Below are 22,300 nucleotides of genomic sequence, written 5' to 3' on the forward strand. Positions count from 1 at the left end.
ATAAAGGTGCACTACGGGTATCTCCGAAAGTGTCTGTTGGGTTGGCACGAATCGAGACTGGGATTTGTCACTCTGTGTGACGGAGAGGTATCTCTGGGCCCACTCGGTAGGACATCATCATAATGTGCACATTGTGATCAAGGAGTTGATCACGGGATGATGTGTTACGGAACGAGTAAAGAGACTTGCCGGTAACGAGATTGAACAAGGTATCGGCATACCGACGATCGAATCTCGGGCAAGTACTATGCCGGTAGACAAAGGGAATTGTATACGGGATTGATTGAATCCTTGACATCGTGGTTCATCCGATGAGATCATCGTGGAACATGTGGGAGCCAACATGGGTATCCAGATCCCGCTGTTGGTTATTGGCCAGAGAGTTGTCTCGGTCATGTCTGCATGGTTCCCGAACCTGTAGGGTCTACACACTTAAGGTTCGAGGACGCTAGGGTTATAGGGAAGGTATGTACGCGGTTACCGAATGTTGTTCGGAGTCCCGGATGAGATCCCGGACGTCACGAGGAGTCCCGGAATGGTCCGGAGGTGAAGATTGATATATTGGACGAAGGGTTTTGGAGTCCGGAAGTGTTCCGGAGGTACCGGATGATGACCAGCATGACCGAAAGGTGTTTCGGGAGCCCCGGCAAGTGTTGGGGGGGCTTCATGGGCCAAGGGGAGGGGGCAAACCAGCCCACTAAGGGGTTGTGCGCCCCCCTCACCTATTCCCACGTGACCAGGGGGTTTGGGGCGCCCCATCTAGGGTTCCCATCTCCTGGCTTGGGGGCCAAGTCACCCAAAGGGGAGATCCCATCTGCCCTGGCCGCCCCCCCCATGGGAAACCCTAGGGCGCCTCCCCCTCTCCCTTCCCCCTATATATAGTGGAGGTTTTGGGGCTGCCCAACACATGAGTCTCTCTCTCCCTCTTGGCGCAGCCCTACCCCTCTCCCTCCTCGTCTCTTGCGGTGCTTGGCGAAGCCCTGCTGGAGTGCCACGCTCCTCCACCACCACCACGCCGTCGTGCTACTGCTCGACGGAGTCTTCCCCCAACCTCTCCCTCTCCCCTTGCTGGATCAAGGCACAGGAGACGTCATCGGGCTGCACGTGTGTTGAACGCGGAGGTGCCGTCCATTCGGCACTAGGATCTTCGGTGATTTGGATCACGACGAGTACGACTCCCTCAACCCCGTTCTCTTGAATGCTTCCGCTCGCGATCTACAAGGGTATGTAGATGCACTCCTCTCTCTCGTTGCTAGTCTCTCCATAGATAGATCTTGGTGACTCATAGGAAAATTTTAAATTTCTGCTACGTTCCCCAACAATAACAATCCCTCAACATGCAACAAAGAGTCACTCCAAATACACTAATAGCGTAGAACAAACGAAGAGATTATGGTAGGGTACGAAACCACCTCAAAGTTGTCCTTTCTGTTCTATCTATTCAAGTGTTCATAGTAAAATAACATGAAGCTATTCTTTCCGCTCAATCTATCATAGGGTTCATACTAGAATAACACCTTAAGACACAAATCAACCAAAACCCTAATGTCACCTAGATACTCCATTGTCACCTCAAGTATCCGTGGGCATGATTATACAATAAGCATCACACAATCTCAGATTCATCTATTCAACCAACACAAAGTACTTCAAAGAGTACCCCAAAGTTTCTGCCGGAGAGTCAAGACGAAAACGTGTGCCAACCCCTATGCATAGGTTCATGGGCGGAACCCGCAAGTTTGTCACCAAAACATACATCAAGTGGCACATGATATCCCATTGTCACCACAGATAAGCATGGCAAGACATACATCAAGTGTTCTCAAATCATTAAAGACTCAATCCGATAAGATAACTTCAAAGGGAAAACTCAATCCATTACAAGAGAGTAGAGGGGGAGAAACATCATAAGATCCAACTATAATAGCAAAGCTCGCGATACATCAAGATCGTGCCATAGAGGGAACACGAGAGAGAGAGAGAGAGAGAGAGAGAGAGAGAGAGAGAGAGAGAGAGAGAGAGATCAAACACATAGCTACTGGTACATACCCTCAGCCTCGAGGGTGAACTACTCCCTCCTTGTCATGGAGAGCTCCGGGATGATGAAGATGGCCACCGGTGATGGGATCCCCCCTCCGGCAGGGTGCCGGAACGGGCTCCCGAGAGGTTTTTGGTGGCTACAGAGGCTTGCGGTGGCGGAACTCCCGATCTATCTTTTCCGTGGATGTTTTTAGGGTACGTGGGACTATATGGGCGAAGAAGTCGGTCGGGGGGTGCTCGAGGGGCCCACGAGATAGGGGGGCGCGCCCTCCTATCTCCTGGCCTCCTCGAGGATCTTCTGACGTGAACTCCAAGTCTCAAGGATCATATTCTTCCAGAAAATCACGCTGCCGAAGGTTTCATTCCATTTGGACTCCGTTTGATATTCCTTTTCTTCGAAATACTGAAACAGGCAATAAAACAGCAATATGGGCTGGGCCTCCGGTTAATAGGTTAGTCCCAAAAGTAATATAAAAGTGTATAATAAAGCCCATAATCATTCAAAACAGATAATATAATAGCATGAATGCTTCATAAATTATAGATACGTTGGAGACGTATCAATTAGGTTTTGTCACTCCGATTGTCGGAGAGGTATCTCTATGCCCTCTCGGTAATGCATATCACTATAAGCCTTGCAAGCAATGTAGCTAATGAGTTAGTTACGGAATGATGCATTACATAACGAGTAAAGAGACTTGCCTGTAACGAGATTGAACTAGGTATTGAGATACCAACGATCAAATCTCGGGCAAGTAACATACCGATGACAAAGGGAACAACGTATGTTGTTATGCGGTTTGACCGATAAAGATCTTCGTAGAATATGTAGGAGCCAATATGAGCATCCAGGTTCCGCTATTGGTTATTGACCGGAAATGTGTCTCGGTCATGTCTACATAGTTCTCGAACCCGTAGGGTCTGCACGCTGAAAGTTAGATGACAGTTATATTATGAGTTCATGTATTTTGATGTACCGAAGATAGTTCGGAGTCCTGGATGTGATCACGGACATGACGAGGAGTCTCGAAATGGTTGAGACATGAAGATTGATATATTGGACGACTATATTCGGACACCGGAATGGTTCCGGGGGTTATCGGATATATACCGGAGTACCGGGGGGTTACCGGAACCCCCGGGGGGGGGGGGGGGGTTAATGGGCCTCATGGGCCCAAAGTGGAGAAGAGGAGGGGCGGCCAGGGCAGGCCGCGCGCCCCCTCCCCCTCTAGTCCGAATAGGACAAGGAGGGGGGCGGCGCCCCCCTTTCCTTCCTCCCCTCTCTCCCTTCCTTTCCCCTCTCCTACTTGGACAAGGAAAGGAGGGAGTCCTACTCCCGGTGGGAGTAGGACTCCTCCTAGCGCGCCCCCTCCTGGCCGGTCGCCCCCTCCCCCTTGCTCCTTTATATACGGGGGCAGGGGGCACCTCTAGACACAACAACAATTGACCCTTGAGATCTCTTAGCCGTGTGCGGTGCCCCTCTCCACCATAATCCACCTCGATAATATTGTGGCGGTGCTTAGGCGAAGCCCTGCGTCGGTAGAACATCATCATCGTCACCACGCCGTCGTGCTGACAGAACTCTCCCTCGACACTCGATTGGATCCGAGTTCGAGGGACGTCATCGAGCTGAACGTGTGCAAGAACTCGGAGGTGTCGTGCTTACGGTGCTTGATCGGTCGGGCCGTGAAGACGTACGACTACATCAACCACGTTGTGCTAACGCTTCCGCTTTCGGTCTACGAGGGTACATGGACAACACTCTCCCCTCTCATTGCTATGCATCACCATGATCTTGCATGTGCGTAGGAATTTTTTTGAAATTACTACGTTCCCCAACACAAACAACTGCTAAACGGGCCTCTCGACATCACCCATGTTCTCAAATTTAGCAGGTCCACAAACAACTGCAAAACGGACTTGCAAAACTCCAAATGCCCTCTCGACATCCTTTCTAGCTGCTTCTTGTCTGGGCAAAGTGACCCTATTTCTTCCAACGGTGTTTGAGATGGTGCTGACAAAGGTAGCCCATGGAGGATAAATACCGTCAACCAGATAGTAACCCATGTTGTACTCATGTCCGTTGACAGTATAGTGACAAGGGGGAGCTTTTCCTTTAGTCAGCCTCGCAAACAACGACGATCGTTGCAGCACATTGACGTCATTGTGAGACCCGGGCATGCCAAATCCAAAGATCATGTGATGCACCTACTTCAATAATGATGGTGGGCTTCTTAACATGACCCTGATATTACCTTTGTAAAGCCTTCGAGAGTTGTTCCATTTTCAATGCATGAAGTCAAGAGATCCAAGCAAACCTGGCAATCTTCTTGCTTATGAGATTGCCAAGAGCCTCTCGGTATCTGCCACAGTTGGTTCTCTCAAGTACTGAGATCTGAATACCTCGACCACGATAGTTGCAAACCTGACCATGGCATCTCCGCATGTGCTATCAGACATCCGTAGGTACTCGTCCCATGAATCAGCGGTTGTGCCATATGCAAGCATCCGGAGTGCGGCCATGCACTTCTGGTAACCAGAGAAGCCAATCGTTTCCACATTGTCCTTCTTCATGACGAAGTAGTCATCGTAGAACCAAACGCCATGGTACAAACGATCGAAGATAGTCTTGCGTATCCGAAAACACCAGCGAAAATGGTCTGGTGCGATTGAGCACTCGATGACCCTTGATCGAGCCCTTGAAATTGAGAACATGCTCCGCGTCTTCAAGGACCGCCTGCGTCATCGTTTTCTCATCGAGAACTCCTCCTCGTCCGACGAGCCGTCGGATGACTCAACATACTGCTCGTATATGTATTTCAAATTGGAATCCATTGCTAGAAAGAAGAAGGGACACCTATTTTTAGCTTCAGCGATTCATCCAACAGTTGTCGGGCATGGTAAAAATAGCAGTAGTGAATGGTACCTGTCGGGGCGGTCGAAGGACGGGGGTTGAAAGGAGAAGGAGGAGAAGGAGGGTGGAGCCCTGCGCTGGAGGCGACGGAGACGTAGAGTTCCGGCGGGGATGTGACGTGGTGGCCGGGATGGTGGAGCGGGGGCGAAGGCAAGAGAGAAAGAAGGAAGGATAGAAAAATCAAGATGATGGAGTCGCGAGGTCCACAAGAATTTTGGGTCGGGGTGTCGGATTCCTACGTTTTCGCGTGTCTTGATTCCAATAAAGCTTCCCACTTTTCTCTCCACTTTGTGATAGAAATCACATCTGAACCGCCACACAAACAGATACACATGTGTGTTGAATGGTCTCCGCAGTCTGTGACAGCGCGGACCTGACGAACGTAGCGCGCTTTGCGGATCCGCCTTAAAATGCTCTTACATGACTGACCGTGCGCATCCCGTGTTCCCAAGTCACTGGAGCAGTATTTTATCAGAGGCTCCGTCTCTCCCTGCCGACGAGACCCCGTCGTAGTAACACGGGCGGCAGTACCTCGGGTGGTGGCGCCACGGCGACGCGACGTGGTGTCGGGTGCTCCCGGACACGGAGAAGCCGCCAGCCATCGATCGGGACGGGCGGGCCGACGCCCAACCCCGGCCCCAACCCCCAACAGGGTCTTCTCCTCTCTCTCTGACAGCGCAACAAACAACGAACATCCGTGGCCCACGGCCGAACCGTCCTCGAGCTCCTCGTCCGTGCCCGCCTCGGCAGATCGGATTTGAGAGCGACTTGCATGCAGATCCACGGCTGCAGAGGAAGACATGCCACGTGCCAGGCCGGTTCCACAGCGTGGAAAGGGCAGGAAGCACGAGAGAGGGTGATGGGAAGCCTGAGTGCCTGCGGTCTGCGAAAATCATTAGACTGACAGCCGTTACAGACTGGGCGATCCATTCGTTTAGAATTAAAATTGTTTATACTTTTTTCTTTGAGAACCGGCCTTCAGGCCTTTATTCAATAATAAAACGGTTTACATCCGATTGCACTAGGGCAATTAGAGACTCAGGGACAACATCAAAGGAAATTACAGATGATGTGCTAGCTAGGCTCTCTCTGGCGCACCAGTGAGCTACATTATTGGCTTCTCTACTAACATAGTTAAGTCTGAAACCCTGAAAGTGTTGGAGATATGATCTAATCTCGCTGATAATCGGGTTTCCAGTCGATCTGCACTCCGTTGCCATATACTCCTCTACAACAGTTTTGCAGTCCGTCTCGACGGTCACCCACGTCCAGCCCTTCTCCATAGCCAGACGCACAGCCTCCCTGACAGCTAACAATTCAGCGCAATACGGATCAGTCACCCCGGGTAGCTTGCGGCCCCCGGCTAGCCTGAGATCTCCTTCATGACCCTGGGATACCCATCAGATCGCTGCGCAAACCCCACTCACATCCACCGCTGCATCCGTATTAATTTTGCACCATCCTGCTTCCGATGGTTTCCATCTCTCTTTCGCAAGACCCCTCTCCTTACCATCATCCGAAGGGATGTACAAGGCGCGAATGAGTTCCTTAACCAGGACCATCAACCTTCCGGGTTGGTATTTGATCTCCTCATGAGTATATTTGTTTCTGCTTGACCAAATTGTCCACATGACTGATATAACAATGGCCGCCCTGTCCCTTCCAATCAAGCTAGAATCGAGGAAGTCCCTGGACCACGTGGCTGGGTGGAGCCGTGGTACCTTGAACTCAAAGAAATCTTCTGCCTCCCTCCAAAATAGTTTTGCATGATCGCATGTAACCAGAGAATGAAACAGCGACTCTTCCTGGTTGCCGCACATTGGGCAAGTGTGATCTTCCCCTATATGCCGTCGGCATAACTCTTCCTTCGCCGGCAGGAACCCTTTAAGGATCCGCCACCAGAAGATTCGTATCTTAGGCTGCACCTTCAAGCGCCATAGTGATTTCCACACCTCCTCCCCCTGGGAGGAGCTGCCAACCTGATTCAACTCACTTTCCCGGGCCTCTAACAGCATCCGGTACGCTGATCGAACCGTGAACAGACCGGACCTCTCATAGCCCCATGCCCAAAAATCTGTTACCGCTACTCGCGGCCTCGGCATGTTGAGGATAGCTAGTGCATCCGGGGCAATGAAAGTTCTCTCAATAATCTCCTCATTCCATTCACCATCTTCCTACATCAAGTCAGATACGAGGTGTATGGGAACACCTCCCATGTTACATACTGGTTTGAAAGTTCTGCTTCCTTGTATCCAATTGTCGTGCCATACTTCCGTAGTAGTTCCATCGCCAATTCTCCGGATCAAACCTTTCTTGAGCACCTCCCTACCAGTGATTATCGCCTTCCACGTAGTGGAGGCGCTGGCAGGGCAACCTGCCTGCAAGAAATCTCCATCTGGGTAGTACCTACCCTTAAGAACACGCGCGCATAGGCTATCTGGCTTGTCCAGCAGCCGCCACACCTGTTTTGCGAGCATTGCATCATTGAACAGCTCCAAATCCCGGAAACCCAAGCCTCCTTTGGATTTAGAAACAGCCATCTTCTCCCACGATTGCCAGTGCATTTTCCTCTTGTCAAGAGATTCATCCCACCAAAACTTTGACATTACTGCCGTGACTTTCTGGCATAAGCCTTTATTGAGCTTGAAACAACTCATAGAATAGGCCGGTAGGGCTTGAATCACCGCTTTGAGAAGAACCATCCTGGCCGCAATTGACATTAGCCTTTCGCAATACCCTTGCACCCTGGACCTTGCTTGCTCTTTGACATGAACAAAACTTTCCTCCGTTATCCGGCCGGCCGCCGTAGGCAAACCTAGATACTTCTCTGCAAGGGTTTCTTTGTAGATCCGCAAGTTGCTCCTGACCCCTGCCTTCGCCGACGCCCTCGTATTCGGGCTGAAAAAAACCGAGCTCTTGGCCTTGTTTACGCATTGGCCGGAGCCCAGGTGATAGGCCTGAAGAATCTCGTTTAACCTTTGTGCACTCCTTGAATCTGCCTTCATAAAGACTAGACAGTCATCTGCAAATAAGAGGTGCGTGATCCAAGGGGCTCTCAACCCCGGTCGTATCCCTCTATCGACCCATCCTACATCATAGTTCTTTAACAGACATGAGAGCCCCTCCCCACAAAGTAAAAACAAGTACGGGGACACGGGGTCACCTTGCCGTATGCCTTTGGAGGGGCGGAACGAGGGTAGCAATTCTCCATTCATTCTTACTTGGAAAGTAACAGAGTTTACACATCTCATAACAAGAGACACCCATTCCTCCGAGAAACCCAGCTGCAGCATGATTCCTTGGAGATATGGCCATTCCACACGATCGTACGCCTTCATCATATCCAGCTTAACCGCACACCACCCTTGTGTAGTCCTCTTTCTCTTCATTGCATGGATACACTCATAAGCTGTGATGGCGTTGTCTGTAATCAACCGCCCCGGAACAAAAGCGCTTTGCTCCTCCGTGATGATCTCGTCTAGAATCTCCCTCAACATGTTAGCCAAAACCTTGGAGCATATTTTGTAAATGACATTACAGAGGGATATTGTTCTATACTGTGTAATGTTCCTCGGGTTCTTAACCTTTGGAATAAGCACTATGACAGTTTTGTTAACAAACTCCGGCATGTACCCGCCATTTAAGAAGTTCAGAACTGCTCGGGTTACATCCTCCTTTATAAGTGACCAGTGGTGCTGATAGAATCCCGCATGGAAACCGTCCGCTCCCGGCGCCTTCGCCGGTGCCATGGCGAATAGTGCTTTCTCTACTTCATCTGAATCAAACGGCCTATTCAGCCGGTCATTCATATCATTAGTCACCATAACTGGTACATGGTGTAATACTTCCTCCATGACCAACTCCTCTTGAGCAGTGTAGAGCTGTGTATAGAAATTTTGAACCTTAGCTCTCACCTCATCCCTATCATCAACGATCGTTCCATCCGACTTCTCAAGCACCAGGATTTTATTTTGGTGCTTCCTTCTTGATGCTTGAGCGTGGAAGAATCCAGTGTTCTGGTCTCCTGCCTTCAGCCAGTCAGCTCTCGATCGCGCTCTCGCCATGATTTCCTCTTTTAACAACAGATCATTGACCTGCCTTGCTAATTCTTTCTCCCTTCTGGACGAACCGCGGTAGAGCGCGTTCGCCTTCTCCCTCTCAAACTCCCTTCTCACCTTCTTCAATTTCCGCTTTATATCCCCAAACTTCTTCTGTTTCCAATCAGTTAGGTGGGTCTGCATGCTATTTAAAGAGGAGTTTAGGTCCTCAAGTGTAAGAGCTCCTTTCTCCCATGCAGCCACCACCGTGGCCTCGTGCGACTCTTCCCGTCTCCACGCTTCCTCGTACACAAAACGATGAGGCCCGCTGTCCTCCCACTCCACCAGCTTCTTGATCTTAACAACTAGCAAACAGTGATCCGACTGTGGAGAAGGTACGTGCCTCACTCTCGTATCTCCATACTCCTGGATGAAGCTCGGGTCGGCCAGGAATCTGTCCAGGCGAACCTTCACATTTGCGTCTCCTTCTTGACGATTATCCCAAGTATACGGGATCCCCTTGAAACCCAAGTCATGGAACTTGCATTCATCAATGGCCTCCCGAAACCCTTCCATTTGCCAATCAGCTCGTTCATTTGCCCCGAAGTATTCCTTGTTATCTGTGATCTCGTTAAAATCTCCACCACATAGCCATGGAACGTCACTTTGGCACCGAAGCCACTTCAAAAGTTTCCAACTCTCTCTTCTCTCACTCCTCCTCGCTTTGGCATAAAAGCCTGTAAAACGCCACTCTTTCTGATCACTGCCCACATTCCTCACCATTACATCATATGCTGGTTAGACAAATTGTTGAGCTTCACATCCACTTCTCTAGACCAGAAAAGGGCAAGTCCTCCGCTCAGTCCATCACTGCTGACCGGAATACATCCTTCAAACCCAAGTCTTGCTCTCATATCCGTTACCTTCTTGCCCTCAATCTTCGTCTCAGATAAGAAGACTAAGGTGAGCGCTTCAATCCTCACCAAATGGTGAAGTTCACGAACTGTCTCCGGGTTCCCAAGCCCGCGACAATTCCATGTTATGCAATTCATTTCTCCCGGCGGGGCTGTGCCTCAGCCACCGCCTGTTCACTAGTACTTCCTCCTTCCACAGGTTTTTTCTTCTTTGAGTCCCTACTATCTTCTTTAGATGTACTTGGCTCATTGCCTTCCATGGATCTCTTCTTATTCCATGTGTCCTGATCCAGAATCATAAGCTGCTTCGATGCGTTGGTGCGGCCCTCAGGCCCCATCTCCACTCGACGGTACACACTACGACATGTGCCTCTACCTTTGTCGTAGCCCCTCGCCGGGCCACCGCGTCCAGCTGCACCGCCCCATGAGTTGAATTGGTACACCGCGTTCCTGACCACACCTTGCTTCTTTTTCAGTGGTGATGTTACCTCCTCTCCTCTTTCCACTTCCTCTTCTACATCATCCCATTCCTCCTCTCCCCTGGGTCCCTTCCCACCCCCATCGTTGCTCCTTGGGGGTGCGCTCGTCCAGTTCTTGCGAGTCCCGAACCATCTGAGCTTTTCTCCGTACGGCAGGCATCCATCATTGTCCCGTTCCCCCGGGTCCGGGCAGAAAGCGTCTGCATGTCCAAGCCTACCACACGAGAAACAAAAATACGACAGTCCTTCGTACTGAATATCATACAGCACCGATTCTTTTGTCCTTGCATATTCTAGATGCACCCACCTCATTAGGGGTTCCTGCACTCGTATCCATATACGTGTTCTAAGGGACTCGCCAAAAGCAAAACCCTTCGAGTCCACATCCAGCTTGATTACTTCTCCCAGCATCCCTGCAATGCGCTCAGGCCATGGAGGGTACCGGAGATTGAATGGCAGGTTGATTACCCTCGCCCAAATCTGCAGCTTCTCAAACTTCTAGTCGGATGGCCTGGCCCTGACATCAAACTGTTCCAAGATCACTGCGTGCTTCCCCACCATCCACGGCCCGCCTCCATAGATGCGATCACGATCTCTCTGGTTTTCCAAGTTTGCCACAAAGGTGTTCTCCCCTACAGGGTTGAAGCTCAATCCCCTCGGGTTTATACTTGTTCTAGCTAATCTACCACACTGTTTTTCCTTACAATTTTGGGAACACATCCGAGTACCCTGGCTGTGGATCCACCATTTCCATGGCCGAAAACAAATGGCGCTGATGCGTATAGCTCGCTTCTCTCGCGCTATTTCTGTTTTTTGAGGGGTTCTCACGCTAGATGAGCCTGGCACATCCAGATGGCGCACGTCTTTTTTTTCGAGACTGAAACAAAAATCCTCTTTTTTTGTTAGTTTAATTTACAATTGAAAAAATCGCTAATATTTTTTCCACGTTAAAAAAATATTACAGATTTTTCAATTATAAATTAAGCTAACCGAAAAAACTATTAGCGATTAAAAAATACAAATGAATTCGAAAAATGTGCACAAGTACTAAAAAAGGTTCATGAATTCTAAACAAATCGGAAAAAACAACACATGAAATTCAAAAATGTTCATGCAAATATAAAAAAATGTTCATAAATTCAAAAAGTATTCTGAATTTTTTAAAAATTCATGAAGTCAAATAAAAATCTTGAATAAAAAAAACTTCAGAATTCTAAAAATTCTCACGTGAATACAAAAAGATGTTTTAAAATTGAAAGAAATGTTCAAGAATTAAAAAAAGTTTATGAAATTCAAAAATGTTAATGAAATTAAAAAATCACAAATTCGAAAAAATTCAGGCCAATTCAAAAAATGTCCACGAATAAAAAATATATTCGTGAATAATTTCTGAAATATTTATGAAAATAGCAACAAAAATTAGATAACCTGAATAATATTTTTAAAATATAAACAATTTTTGAAAAATAGTGAACAGAATTTGAATTTACGAACATTTTTTGAGTAAACACAAGCATATTTTTAAAACATGAACATTTTTTAAAATAAACAAACAATTTTAGAAGTTGTGAAACACTTTTGAAATTTGTGAAATTTTAAAATATATATTTAAAAAACAAAAAGAGAAAGAACCAGTAAAAACAACATCAGAAAAGAAAGAAATCCAGCAACGAACCTTCTGGAATGTTCCAAAAAAGGCCGCTTCGAGCGCCCCGTAGCAAGATTGAATGGGCTGGCGCACTGCAAGCACGCGTTGGCGATCGGAGCCTTAGCACTCGCAGCGGGCGATACGTGTGGAAAATCCTATATGCCGCTCGTTGCGTCAAACTGCTGGCGCTTCGCACAGGCGAGCGACCGAGCAGCGACGCAACGGGCCGGCCGCTCCCGGTTTTGGGAACCTTCTAGAGGTTTCCAGCTGGTTTTTTCCGCTTTTGGGAACCTTGTAGAAGGTTCCTGAACCGGTTTTTTTTCTTTCTTTTTCTATTTCTGTTTCGTTTTTTTTCAAGTTTATGTTTTCTTTTTCAAAAAAATGTTCGTATTTTTTGGAAAATGTTCGCGCTTTCAGAAAAATGTTCAGAATTTGAAAACAATTCGTGTTTTCAAATTTTGTTCACAAATTCAAAAACTGTATGCATTTTTCTAAAATTGTTCGGAATTTTCAAAAATTGTTCAAAAAATGTTCACGCTTCCAAATTTGTTTGGTATTTTTCAAATTTTTTCTCTGTTCGAAAATTTGTTCTCTGTTCGAAAAATTTGTTCTAAATATTTAAAAAATGTCCGTGCTTTAATACATTGTTCATGCTTCCAAATTTGTTCTCGGTTTCAAAATTTGTTCTCAAGATTCAAAAAATGTTCATGCTTTAAGAAATTGTCCAAATTTGTTCTTCGTTTCAAAATTTGTTCTCAAGATTCAAAAAATGTTCGTACTTTTAGAAAATATTTATGTTCAAATTTGGTTCTCAATTTCAAAATTTTGTTCTCTAAATTCAAAAAATGTTCGGAATTTAGAAAATGTTCCTGCTTTTCAAGATTTGTTCACAAGTTCAAAAAAAATTATGTTTTAAAAACAAATCACTATTCATAAAATTGTTCACATTTTCTAAGAACATTTTCTTTTTATAAAAAATTGATCATAATTTTAATTAATGTTCCTGTTTTTCAATATTTGTCAACCTTCAAAGTTGTTCCTGTTTTTCAAATTTGGTTAAAAATTCGAAAAATTGCTAAAACTTTTTCAAAACTCGTTTGTGTTCTGTAAAAAACGTTCGTACTTTTCAAATAATATATTCAGAATTTACAACAAATGATAGGAAAAAGGAAAAATAATCCGATTCTTTAGATATGGTGGTCTAAAGGACTCGCATTGCTGTTTCACCAGCGTGCGAAGTCTGGCGTAGTGGCTACCTACGCATGTCTAGATGCTTGAGTTCGCGGTTCGAATCCTGGCTGAATCGCTGCGATTTTAATCATTTATTTTTTACACTGATCGCTGCCTTCCTGGGCCAGCTCAGTCGAGGGACTGCCATATGCGAAGCCTGGACACTCTGCCGCATAATGCGCCAGATAGGAAGTCTGTCACTTGCGGACAGGGAAGAAGGCTCGATCCGCTCAGCGAATGAAGCAGGCCCTGCATGTGTTTATGGGCCGGGCCAAGTTGCAGTTTTGTACTGTTTTTTGACATGTACTTTTGTTTGTTCTCACCAAAAAGAAAGTGTTCTAAAAAAAGGTTGTGGTTTTGTGGGGTACCTATGCCTACTCTTTTTTCCTAACATGTCCTCACTTGGCTTAATGCCTTTTCAGAAATTCTATTCCTACAAACTAGTTTTACGAAAGAAAACTATGAACTGTGTGAGGCGGGATAACTACCTGCAGCAAAGGCGTGAACAACCGTCCCTAGACTGAACTAATACGTAAGTTTTTTGTAAAATCATTACGTAAGAATAGCATCGTTCATGCCTTTTTCCCTTCGTTCAACAACAACAAACTTAATAACTTAGTGCTTGTTTCTTTATTTCTTGGAGTAGCAAGTAACTGCGGTGTCCATGTGGTGTCCATGTAGACAAGGTGGTTCCGCTCTTGTGATCTATGGTTGTATGCAAACTCCCGGTTGATAGGCAATATAGGGCATGCTTAAAAGTCACTTGTCCAACTATAGGACAAGTGAGTTGGTGGCGGTTGATTCACCTCATAGGTTATCAGGAATTATCACACTTATCATCTATTTACGGTGTAAGTGTTGATTTCACTTATGTATATATTTTTTTAAAAAACTCATGATCTAAAGGTTTATGTGGCACAAACATTTGAACAACTAGTAATATGTACAAAACATACTTCCGCAGCAAACGTGTGAGAATTTTGCTAGCAATAGAAATGATTTTGCGACATTGTGATGTTCAAGTTCACGCATGCATGCTAGTTTATCAGAAAGGTTTTCTAGAATACCACTCCCTCCGTTTTTAAATATAAGACCTTCTAGAGATTTTGGTATAGACTACATTCGAATGTATATAGACGTATTTTAGAGGGTAGATTCACTCCGTGTGTAGTCCGCATTAGAATATCTAAAAAGCTTATATTTAGTGGAGGGAGTAGTCTTCAAACAAATTAACACGTATTGCATCTCCTTAAAAAAATGTTGTCTTTTAAAAAACGGTGTCGTAATACTTAATAATTCACTGAAATCCTCACAGAACATAACACCTTCATAAAGTGGATAAATTCATCTCTTTACACTAGTAGAAAATGGAGCTTTAAAACCGGTTTGTAAGGGCCTTTAGTGCCAGTTCTGCAACCGGCACTAAAAGGTGGAGACTAAAGGCACCCCCCCTTTAGTACCGGTTCAGCAAGAACCGCCACTAAAGGCCCACCACGTGGCGTGAGCTCGCGTCGTGGTGTGGGGGACCTTTAGTACCGGTTGGTGTTACCAACCGGTACTAAAGATATATGTTTTTTTGAAAATTTTGTAAAAAATATTTGATTTTTTTTAAATTTTCAATTTTCTAAATTATTTGATTATTTAGTCTCTAATCACCCCTCTTAACTGCTTAATTGTGGATCACTCATTCCAAATCATCTAACTTCCCGGCGGGTCACACATCCTCTCACTCCCCCAGCCTGAGCACGCTTAACTTTGGAGTTCTATTCCCCCTACTTTCCAAATATGCACTTGTTATTTTCCTGACAAATGTAAGCTGTCAATCCTATTAACCCTCAGCAGTTTAGCTTGAGCATTAGGTCACACGTTTTATCGTTTGAGTTTGGAACTATTATTCTAAAAAACAGTTAGTAACACTAATATTTCTCGAATAAGTTTGACCACAGTTTGACCATAATTTGACCAGATTTGATCATAGTTTGACCAGATTTGACCAAAATTTAAAAATTTGAAACAATTATTTAGTAATACTAATATTCTTGAATAATTATGTAGCAACATTAATACTTCTTGAATAATTAGTTTGACCATAGTTTGACCAGATTTAACCAAAATTAAAAAAACTGAAATTTGAGCATATCTTTTTTTCCTTTTGGAATTTGAGGATTCTAAAAAATTGCAAACAGGCCGTAGGCAGTCAAAATCGGATGCGCATTTTCGTGCTGAATTTTTTGATATATTATACGTTTTTTTCCGACATCGTATGCAAAAGTTATAGCCGTTTTACATTTTCCCTACACTTTTTGCAAAACATGCCCAAATTTAAGTTTTTTAATTTTCCTAACTAGTAGATGTAGTAATATAACTACATCTCGAAGAATTTTATTTTTTGAATTTTTTATCATTTTCTTTTGTACTTTTCAAAACTGAAATGCCGATAAACACGCGGGGGGGGGGGGGGGGGGGGGGGTAGAGTTTGAAAATTGCCCTATAGTCCCGGTTTATGTCTCCAACCGGGACTATAGGTCAAACCCCTTTAGTACCGGCACGAACCGGTACTAAAGGTTTGCCCTTTAGTACCGGTTTATGCCACGAACCGGTACTAAAGGTGATCGCGGGCCCTCAGCCTGACGCCAGCCTGCCACCACCCCTTTAGTACCGGTTCGTGGCACGAACCGGTACTAAAGGGTCAAAATGAACCGGCATTAATGCATAGCCGTTCGAACCGGCACTTATGATACCATTAGTACCGGGCCGAAATCAAACCGGGACTAATGTGTGTCACATTAGGTCCTTTTTCTACTAGTGTTATGTACATTGAACACATGCACAAGCAAGCCTAGTGTACATGTACTTTTAAGCAGGTACACAATCTGAACCGGATTAACCCCTTTTTCATTACTCACATATTGCTCGGAAATCAACCACACATTACACTCAAGTTGTTACTAAGTACATCATATGGAGTATATAGCAAATAAATTGGATATCTAAGTAACTTCAAAAAAAAAAACTTCATCTGCACGTCGTCAACGATTTCTCGATCACTTGAACTGTAGGTTACTAAGTAATTAAATCGACCACCCATTACACCCAAGTTGTATAGCAAATAAATTGGATGCCTAATTGAGTTCATCTTCACGTACGTACGCCGTACGTCGTCAACGTTTCTCGATCACTTGAACTGCAGGTTACTGGAGAAGGTCTGGCCGAACCTCCAGCTGGGCGGCACCACGTTGGAGAAGACGAGCGTCTGGCCGTCGGTGATGGTGACCCTGAAGGAGAGCCCCTGGCCGTTGAGGTAGGCGAGCGAGTGCCAGTTGGCGCCCCAGTTGTGCGCCATGGCCATCCAGTCGCCGGACTTGGAGCCCCTGACGTCCATGGCCCTGATGGAGCCGGCCGCCGCCACGTTGGTCGGCAGCACCAGCTCGAAGTAGTCGTGGCCGCTGATGGTGAACCGCACCCCGCCCTTCTTCACGCACGGCACCCTGCCAAAAGCGACGAGCTAGCTAGGTTAGCATACACGCATGATCATGAAAGTTCTTGGTCAACCTGATCGATGGAGGACGGCGGACGGACCTTTGGTAGATGATGGGGATGATGCCGCCGCGGTAGACGCCGATCTTCTCCCAGGCGGGCTGCGCCATGTCGAAGTGGGGGCGCGGCGGGTTGCACCAGCCGCCCTTGTCGCTGGGGAGGTCCCAGTTGGGCGGGCAGAAGTTGGTGGCGGTGACGGTGACGGACACGCCGGGCTTGCACCACGTCTTGTCCGTCTTGCGGTCGCACACCACCTTGTAGCACTGCCCGCACGCGCCGCCGTCGCTGAAGAGCGCCGTGCTCAGCGCCGTCGTCCGCGCGCCGTACCCCTGCGCATACAGGTTCCCGTACCCGCACGCCCCGCCTGCATGTACATACGTATGATCATGCATAAACTGCCATTAATTAGCAGCTAGTGATCGAGCGGCGGTTCACGTACCCATGGTGCCGGAGGCGTCGCTGCCGCCGTAGAAGGTGGCGTGCGCCCTCACCCACCCGCTCGGCTCCAGGGCGTCCGCGGCGATGGCCAGCAGTAGGCAGCCGAGCGCGAGCGCGACCGCCGTGCGCACGTAGGTTCCGGCCATGGCCTACCACCAGTCGATCAGTTTCCTCTGAACAGCCGTACGTGGTTTCTTCTGTACTTGTGGCTATGGAGATGTGGCTCGAATGATGTCTCTCTGATGAATGAACGGTGAACATGCCGATGATATATATAAGAGATGGTATATCTACACGTAAGGTAAAGGCTCGCGTGCGTGAGGCGAGTGGCGAATAACAAGCTTAAGGTGCACATGCACGCGCGTGACTTGCGCGTGTGGCACATCGTGAAGATGCTTTCGTACGCGCATGCATGCATGACATGGCCTCATCCTGATCGGCACACACCTACTCCAGTACCCATCCAATGTTCTTCGTACATCTCCATCTTGCTTCAGAGGCATGCATGCATGATCCCTAGCGAAAACCTAAAAGTGACCAATCTTTCTGAAACCAATTCGCTGAAAATATATCAACAACCGGGCCTCCGGGTCGACATGCAGAAATATTCTAACAAACTGATAGATCTTTCCCTGCATGTATGCGTCCAGTTCTGTCCTCAGTTTGTTATTATCACCCAGAAAGGGAGGAGATGAAAAGATGAGGTGCAAAAAAGGTGGTGTGGACGTACGTCGGAAGCAATGAAAGCTTCTTTCGTCTACAAGACGTGTTGGGCTGGTGGTGTGCGTACGCTTCCATGTGTTGATTGCCAAAGAGTTAAAGGAGGTTTGACACTCTCGGCTCAGCTAGCCAGCCGGACGGTGCATGCGAGAAGAAGACGGGATGAGGCGCACGTAGCCATGTTAGTGTGCTTGCTTGCCTGTGCACTCTCAAGCAGCGTTATACTATATGAATAGTAGTATGATCGATCCGGTGGTTGCAGTCTGGGGAATCTTTTTTACCTTGGCTACATATATATGGATTTGGTAGTTCGGCACAGCCGTAAGCAACGCAGTGGAAGATATGGATTTTAGTAGTGGCACTAGCACTCTAGCAGCAGGTTGCCGCGTGCTTTGCTTGCGTGCGCTGGGAAGGAAAAGGGCTTGATCGACAGAATTGACCAAGCGTCACGCCGTGCCCAAGGTCAGCTCCAGCAAGTCGCAGCGTACTTACTTCTTTTCCCTGGTATATATCATTTTTTAGCTAGCTCTTCTTCGCGAGTTTTTCTTACTTTGAACTCTACTAGTCCTACCGAGTTATAAGTGTGAACTGTTTATCTTGCATGTATATATGGAAGTCTGAAATCATAGTTCAGTGGTATGTGCTGTACTAGCTAGGGATTCACAATGCGAGACGGAACCGCCTTTTGTCCTATCATTAGTATCCAAGTGGTCAATTTTTTTTCCTATTGATAGACGCTTGATGCCAAGATTATTTTTGTGAGTACCGGTTTTGGTGTAGTACTAGCTAGGGAGTACATGGACCATTCACTAGTAACTATTTCATTCATGTGTTTCCGCTCAAAAAAAAAATCCATTCACGTGGAGCTTTGAGCTTTGTCTCCTTGGTATAAATTTTTTTTTTGAGCAACGGAGGGTTTCCCCTCCGATTTCCATTAGAGAAACCATCAAACCAAGTATCTAGACAGGGTTCTTTTCGAGATCACGACTTAAAAGATCTAGTCCTATTACATCTCAGAGAGTCTCCCAGCATAACAAGGTAACAGAAAAGGCAGGCACCAAAGTTGAGCCTCTTTCGTAGATCTTCCACTTCACTCCATTTCGTCGAAGCGCCAAAAGGAGAAGTTTTTCCCATCTTCGTCACTGCTGGATTCGAAGGACTTCAAAACGCCAGCCTTGCGCAGCTTTGTAGACATCACTTGCTACTTGCACGATGAGTTTTGCTCCCAGCATCAACATTCTTTCCCCTGGGCACTTTTTCTGCAAAACAGCCCAGTCAGAAATCCATCCACACATCATTTTCACAATACCCATTGGGTCAGAAATCATTTTTCTATCAAACACAATGTTATTTCTACTTCTCCAGATCGCCCACAACAGCGCTGAGACGCCAACCATTATAAGTTTCTTGCTATCTTTCTGGATTTTTTTACCATAATCCAAAACAATCATTAGGTCTCTAGGGGTACTTTTCACATCAAATGCACATCTCACTAGAGCCCAGATGGTTTTTGCTACCGAGCAAGAGAAAAACAGATGATCTATCGTTTCATCCTTAAGTTTCTTGCCACCAAAAACACATTTTTTTATCCCTTTTCCATCCTCTTTTTAACAAATTATCTCTAGTAAGTACACTTTTTCTTGCTAGCAGCCAAAGAAAGAATCTAATCTTAGCAGGAACTTTAGTTCCACAGAAACTTCCTGGGGAATCCCACATCAGACTTGATCAGATCCCTGTATAGTGATTTGACAGTGAATTTTCTATCAGCAGTCAACATCCACATGGATTTGTCCCTCCCCCCATGCATCAAAACTTCCTCACATCTTGCTCTCATGCTATTCCAAAGTTGCTCAGTATCCCCATACAGAGCTCTTCTGAAGGTGAAACCACCCCAATCCTTATCAATTGCTTCTCTAACTGTAATCCCCTGATCATTGCTAATAAAAAACAGAGAGGGGTAAGCCTCTTTGAGTGATTTATCTCCAACCCACCAGTCCTCCCAAAATCTGGTGTTTCTGCCATCCCCCAATCTCTTCTTAACATGTGGGTAGAAATATTTTCTAATTTTCAAGATATCAGACCAGAATTGGGAATCCCCATTTTTATGTTTAATTCCATAGAGACATTTGTCCCCAACATATTTCCTTTTAACAATTCCCTGCCAAAACCCCTCATCATTTTCATGTTTCCACAACCATTTAGCCAATAAAGCAATATTAAACATTTAAATATTGATAATCCCCAATCCCCCCTGTTGTTTTGGAAGACAACAGGTTTTCCAATTTACCAAATGGTATTTCTTTTTGTCCTCCTCTGATTGCCACACCGTCCTAGCTCTATAAAAATCTACCTTTTTTCTAACTCCAGCTGGCAAGAGATAAAAAGACATCATGTATATAGGTATGTTAAACAAGTAGGATTGCACCAAAGTGACTCTTCCTGCAATATTTAGTAGTCTGCCCTGCCAGCAGGCACATCTTTTCTCAATTTTTCAGTAACATTCTTCTACATTTTGTTCCTGATTCTCTTGTTAGAAATGGGTAACCCCAGGTATTTCAGGGGGGTTTCCCCGGAATGCAGGTGAAGATTCCCTGATACAGTTATTTTTTTTCACTGCCCCCCCCCCCCAACAAGAATATTTCACGTTTATGGAAATTTATTGTCAAACCAGACATCTGCTCAAAGGCAGTTAAGATAAATTTTAAATTTCTGGCAGAGTCTTCATCATCTTGCAACAAAAAAATGTTGTCATCTGCATATTGCAGCATATTGAATCCATTGTCATGGTAATCAGTGAGAACCCCTTTTACAATTCCTTCCTCTCTAGCCTTATCTAGAATGATGGCAAGAGCATCAACTGCAAGACAAAGAGTAGAGGAGATAGAGAATCTCCCTGCCTCTGTCCTTTAAAGGTCTTGAAGTAAGGACCTACGTCATCATTCACTTTGACTGCTACATGCCCCCCTCTCATAGTGTGTAATACCCAGTCACACCATTTGTCAGGAAAGTTTTTTAGTTTGAGCATCTTATGAACAAAAGGCCACTTGATTTTGTCATATGCTTTTTCAAAGTCAACTTTGAACAGCATAGCACTTTGTGTTTTAATTTGAATAGAGTTTTGAGCCTCATGCAGAATCACAACTCCCTCCATAATATATCTACCTTTCACAAAGGCAGTTTGGATGGGTGAAATGATAGGGTTAACTACTTTGCTTGATCTTTTCATCATTATTTTAGTGATAATCTTGAAACTGGCATTTAGGAGACAGATAGGTCTAAATTTTTGAATTTGTCTAGCATCTTTAACTTTTGGAACTAGGGTAATAATCACATAGTTCAATCTGGCCAAATCAACTTTGCCCCTATGAAAGTCATCTAAAATAGCCTTCAAATCAGCCTTAAGTAGCTCCCAAAAATGTTGGTAGAAGTCTACAGCAAATCCATCAGGGCCTGGACTTTTGTTTTTTTTTTCATAGTGAAAACCACCTCTTTAATTTCTTCCAAACTAAAAGGTTTAACCAAATCATTTTCCTCCTGTGTGGAAATCCCAACAGTGTTTTGAATGTCCAAATTGATATTAGATTTTCAGCTTGACCAAATAAAGTTTTATAATAGTTGGTTACATGCTCCATGAGTTTGGCCTCACCCTCAATGGGCTCTCCCTCATGTTCAAGTATAGTAATCCTATTTTTTCTTCTTCTGCCATTAACCTTGGCATAATAATATATAGTGTTAGAGTCACCCTCTTTTATCTCCCTATCTTTATACCTTTGTAACCATTTAATTTCTTCCATCTTCAAGATGTTTTTCAGTTCTTTCCTCCAGTTTTCCTGGATCTCTCTATCTTGAGTACTAAGTCCATTAATTTCAGCTTTTTTAACAATCTGGTCCAATAGCTCCAATAGTTCTTTTTTCCTTTTTCTGTAAGCAGCATTAGCATTTATAATCCATCCCCTATTTTCTGTCTAATGTTTCTCAACTTTGTCTGCCATATGTCTAAACTAGAACCTTTACACTTAATATTCCAACTTTTTTCCACAAATTCCCTAAAGCCTTCCATTAGCATCCAGGCATTTTCAAATCTAAATATGGGCTTGGATTTTCTAAGCTCCCCAGTGTCTACAAGCAGAGGGGTGTGATCAGAAATTTCCCTTTACATGGCATTTACCATAGCCAGGGGGTATTTGTCTTCCCAATCTGGATAGATTAAAATTCTATCCAGTTTCTCAGGCAAGTTGTTAGCCCAGGTATACTTTCTCCCATGCAAAGGAAGACCTGTGAGTCCAGCATGTTCAATGATAGGATTGAAAAAAAACTAAAATGATCTAGTCATCCAGGCTTAT

At 45.4% G+C, this 22,300-nt stretch overlaps 1 protein-coding gene across 1 annotated transcript; it reads right to left on the minus strand.

Annotated features, from left to right (window-relative positions):
* Positions 1-16,142: 16,142 nt before the first annotated feature.
* Positions 16,143-17,471, minus strand: LOC123117228 (expansin-A13). Its single transcript, XM_044538039.1, has 3 exons — positions 17,239-17,471; positions 16,842-17,163; positions 16,143-16,750 (listed from the first exon to the last, which is right to left on the minus strand). The coding sequence occupies exons 1-3, from the start codon at positions 17,381-17,383 to the stop codon at positions 16,438-16,440; spliced, it is 780 nt and encodes a 259-aa protein (XP_044393974.1). The 5' UTR covers positions 17,384-17,471; the 3' UTR covers positions 16,143-16,437.
* Between the last annotated feature and the right edge of the window lie 4,829 nt (positions 17,472-22,300).

Source organism: Triticum aestivum, chromosome 5B (genome assembly GCF_018294505.1).
Source record: "Triticum aestivum cultivar Chinese Spring chromosome 5B, IWGSC CS RefSeq v2.1, whole genome shotgun sequence".
Lineage (NCBI taxonomy): Eukaryota > Viridiplantae > Streptophyta > Magnoliopsida > Poales > Poaceae > Triticum > Triticum aestivum.

Bases quoted from the DNA above. Each gene is read 5' to 3' on its own strand.
- LOC123117228 (XM_044538039.1), bottom strand. From the start codon at position 17,383: ATGGCCGGAACCTACGTGCGCACGGCGGTCGCGCTCGCGCTCGGCTGC. The intron at 17,164-17,238 runs GTACGTGAACCG...ATGTACATGCAG, and splicing joins CGACGCCTCCGGCACCATGG to GCGGGGCGTGCGGGTACGGG. The intron at 16,751-16,841 runs GTCCGTCCGCCG...CGCTTTTGGCAG, and splicing joins ATCCCCATCATCTACCAAAG to GGTGCCGTGCGTGAAGAAGG.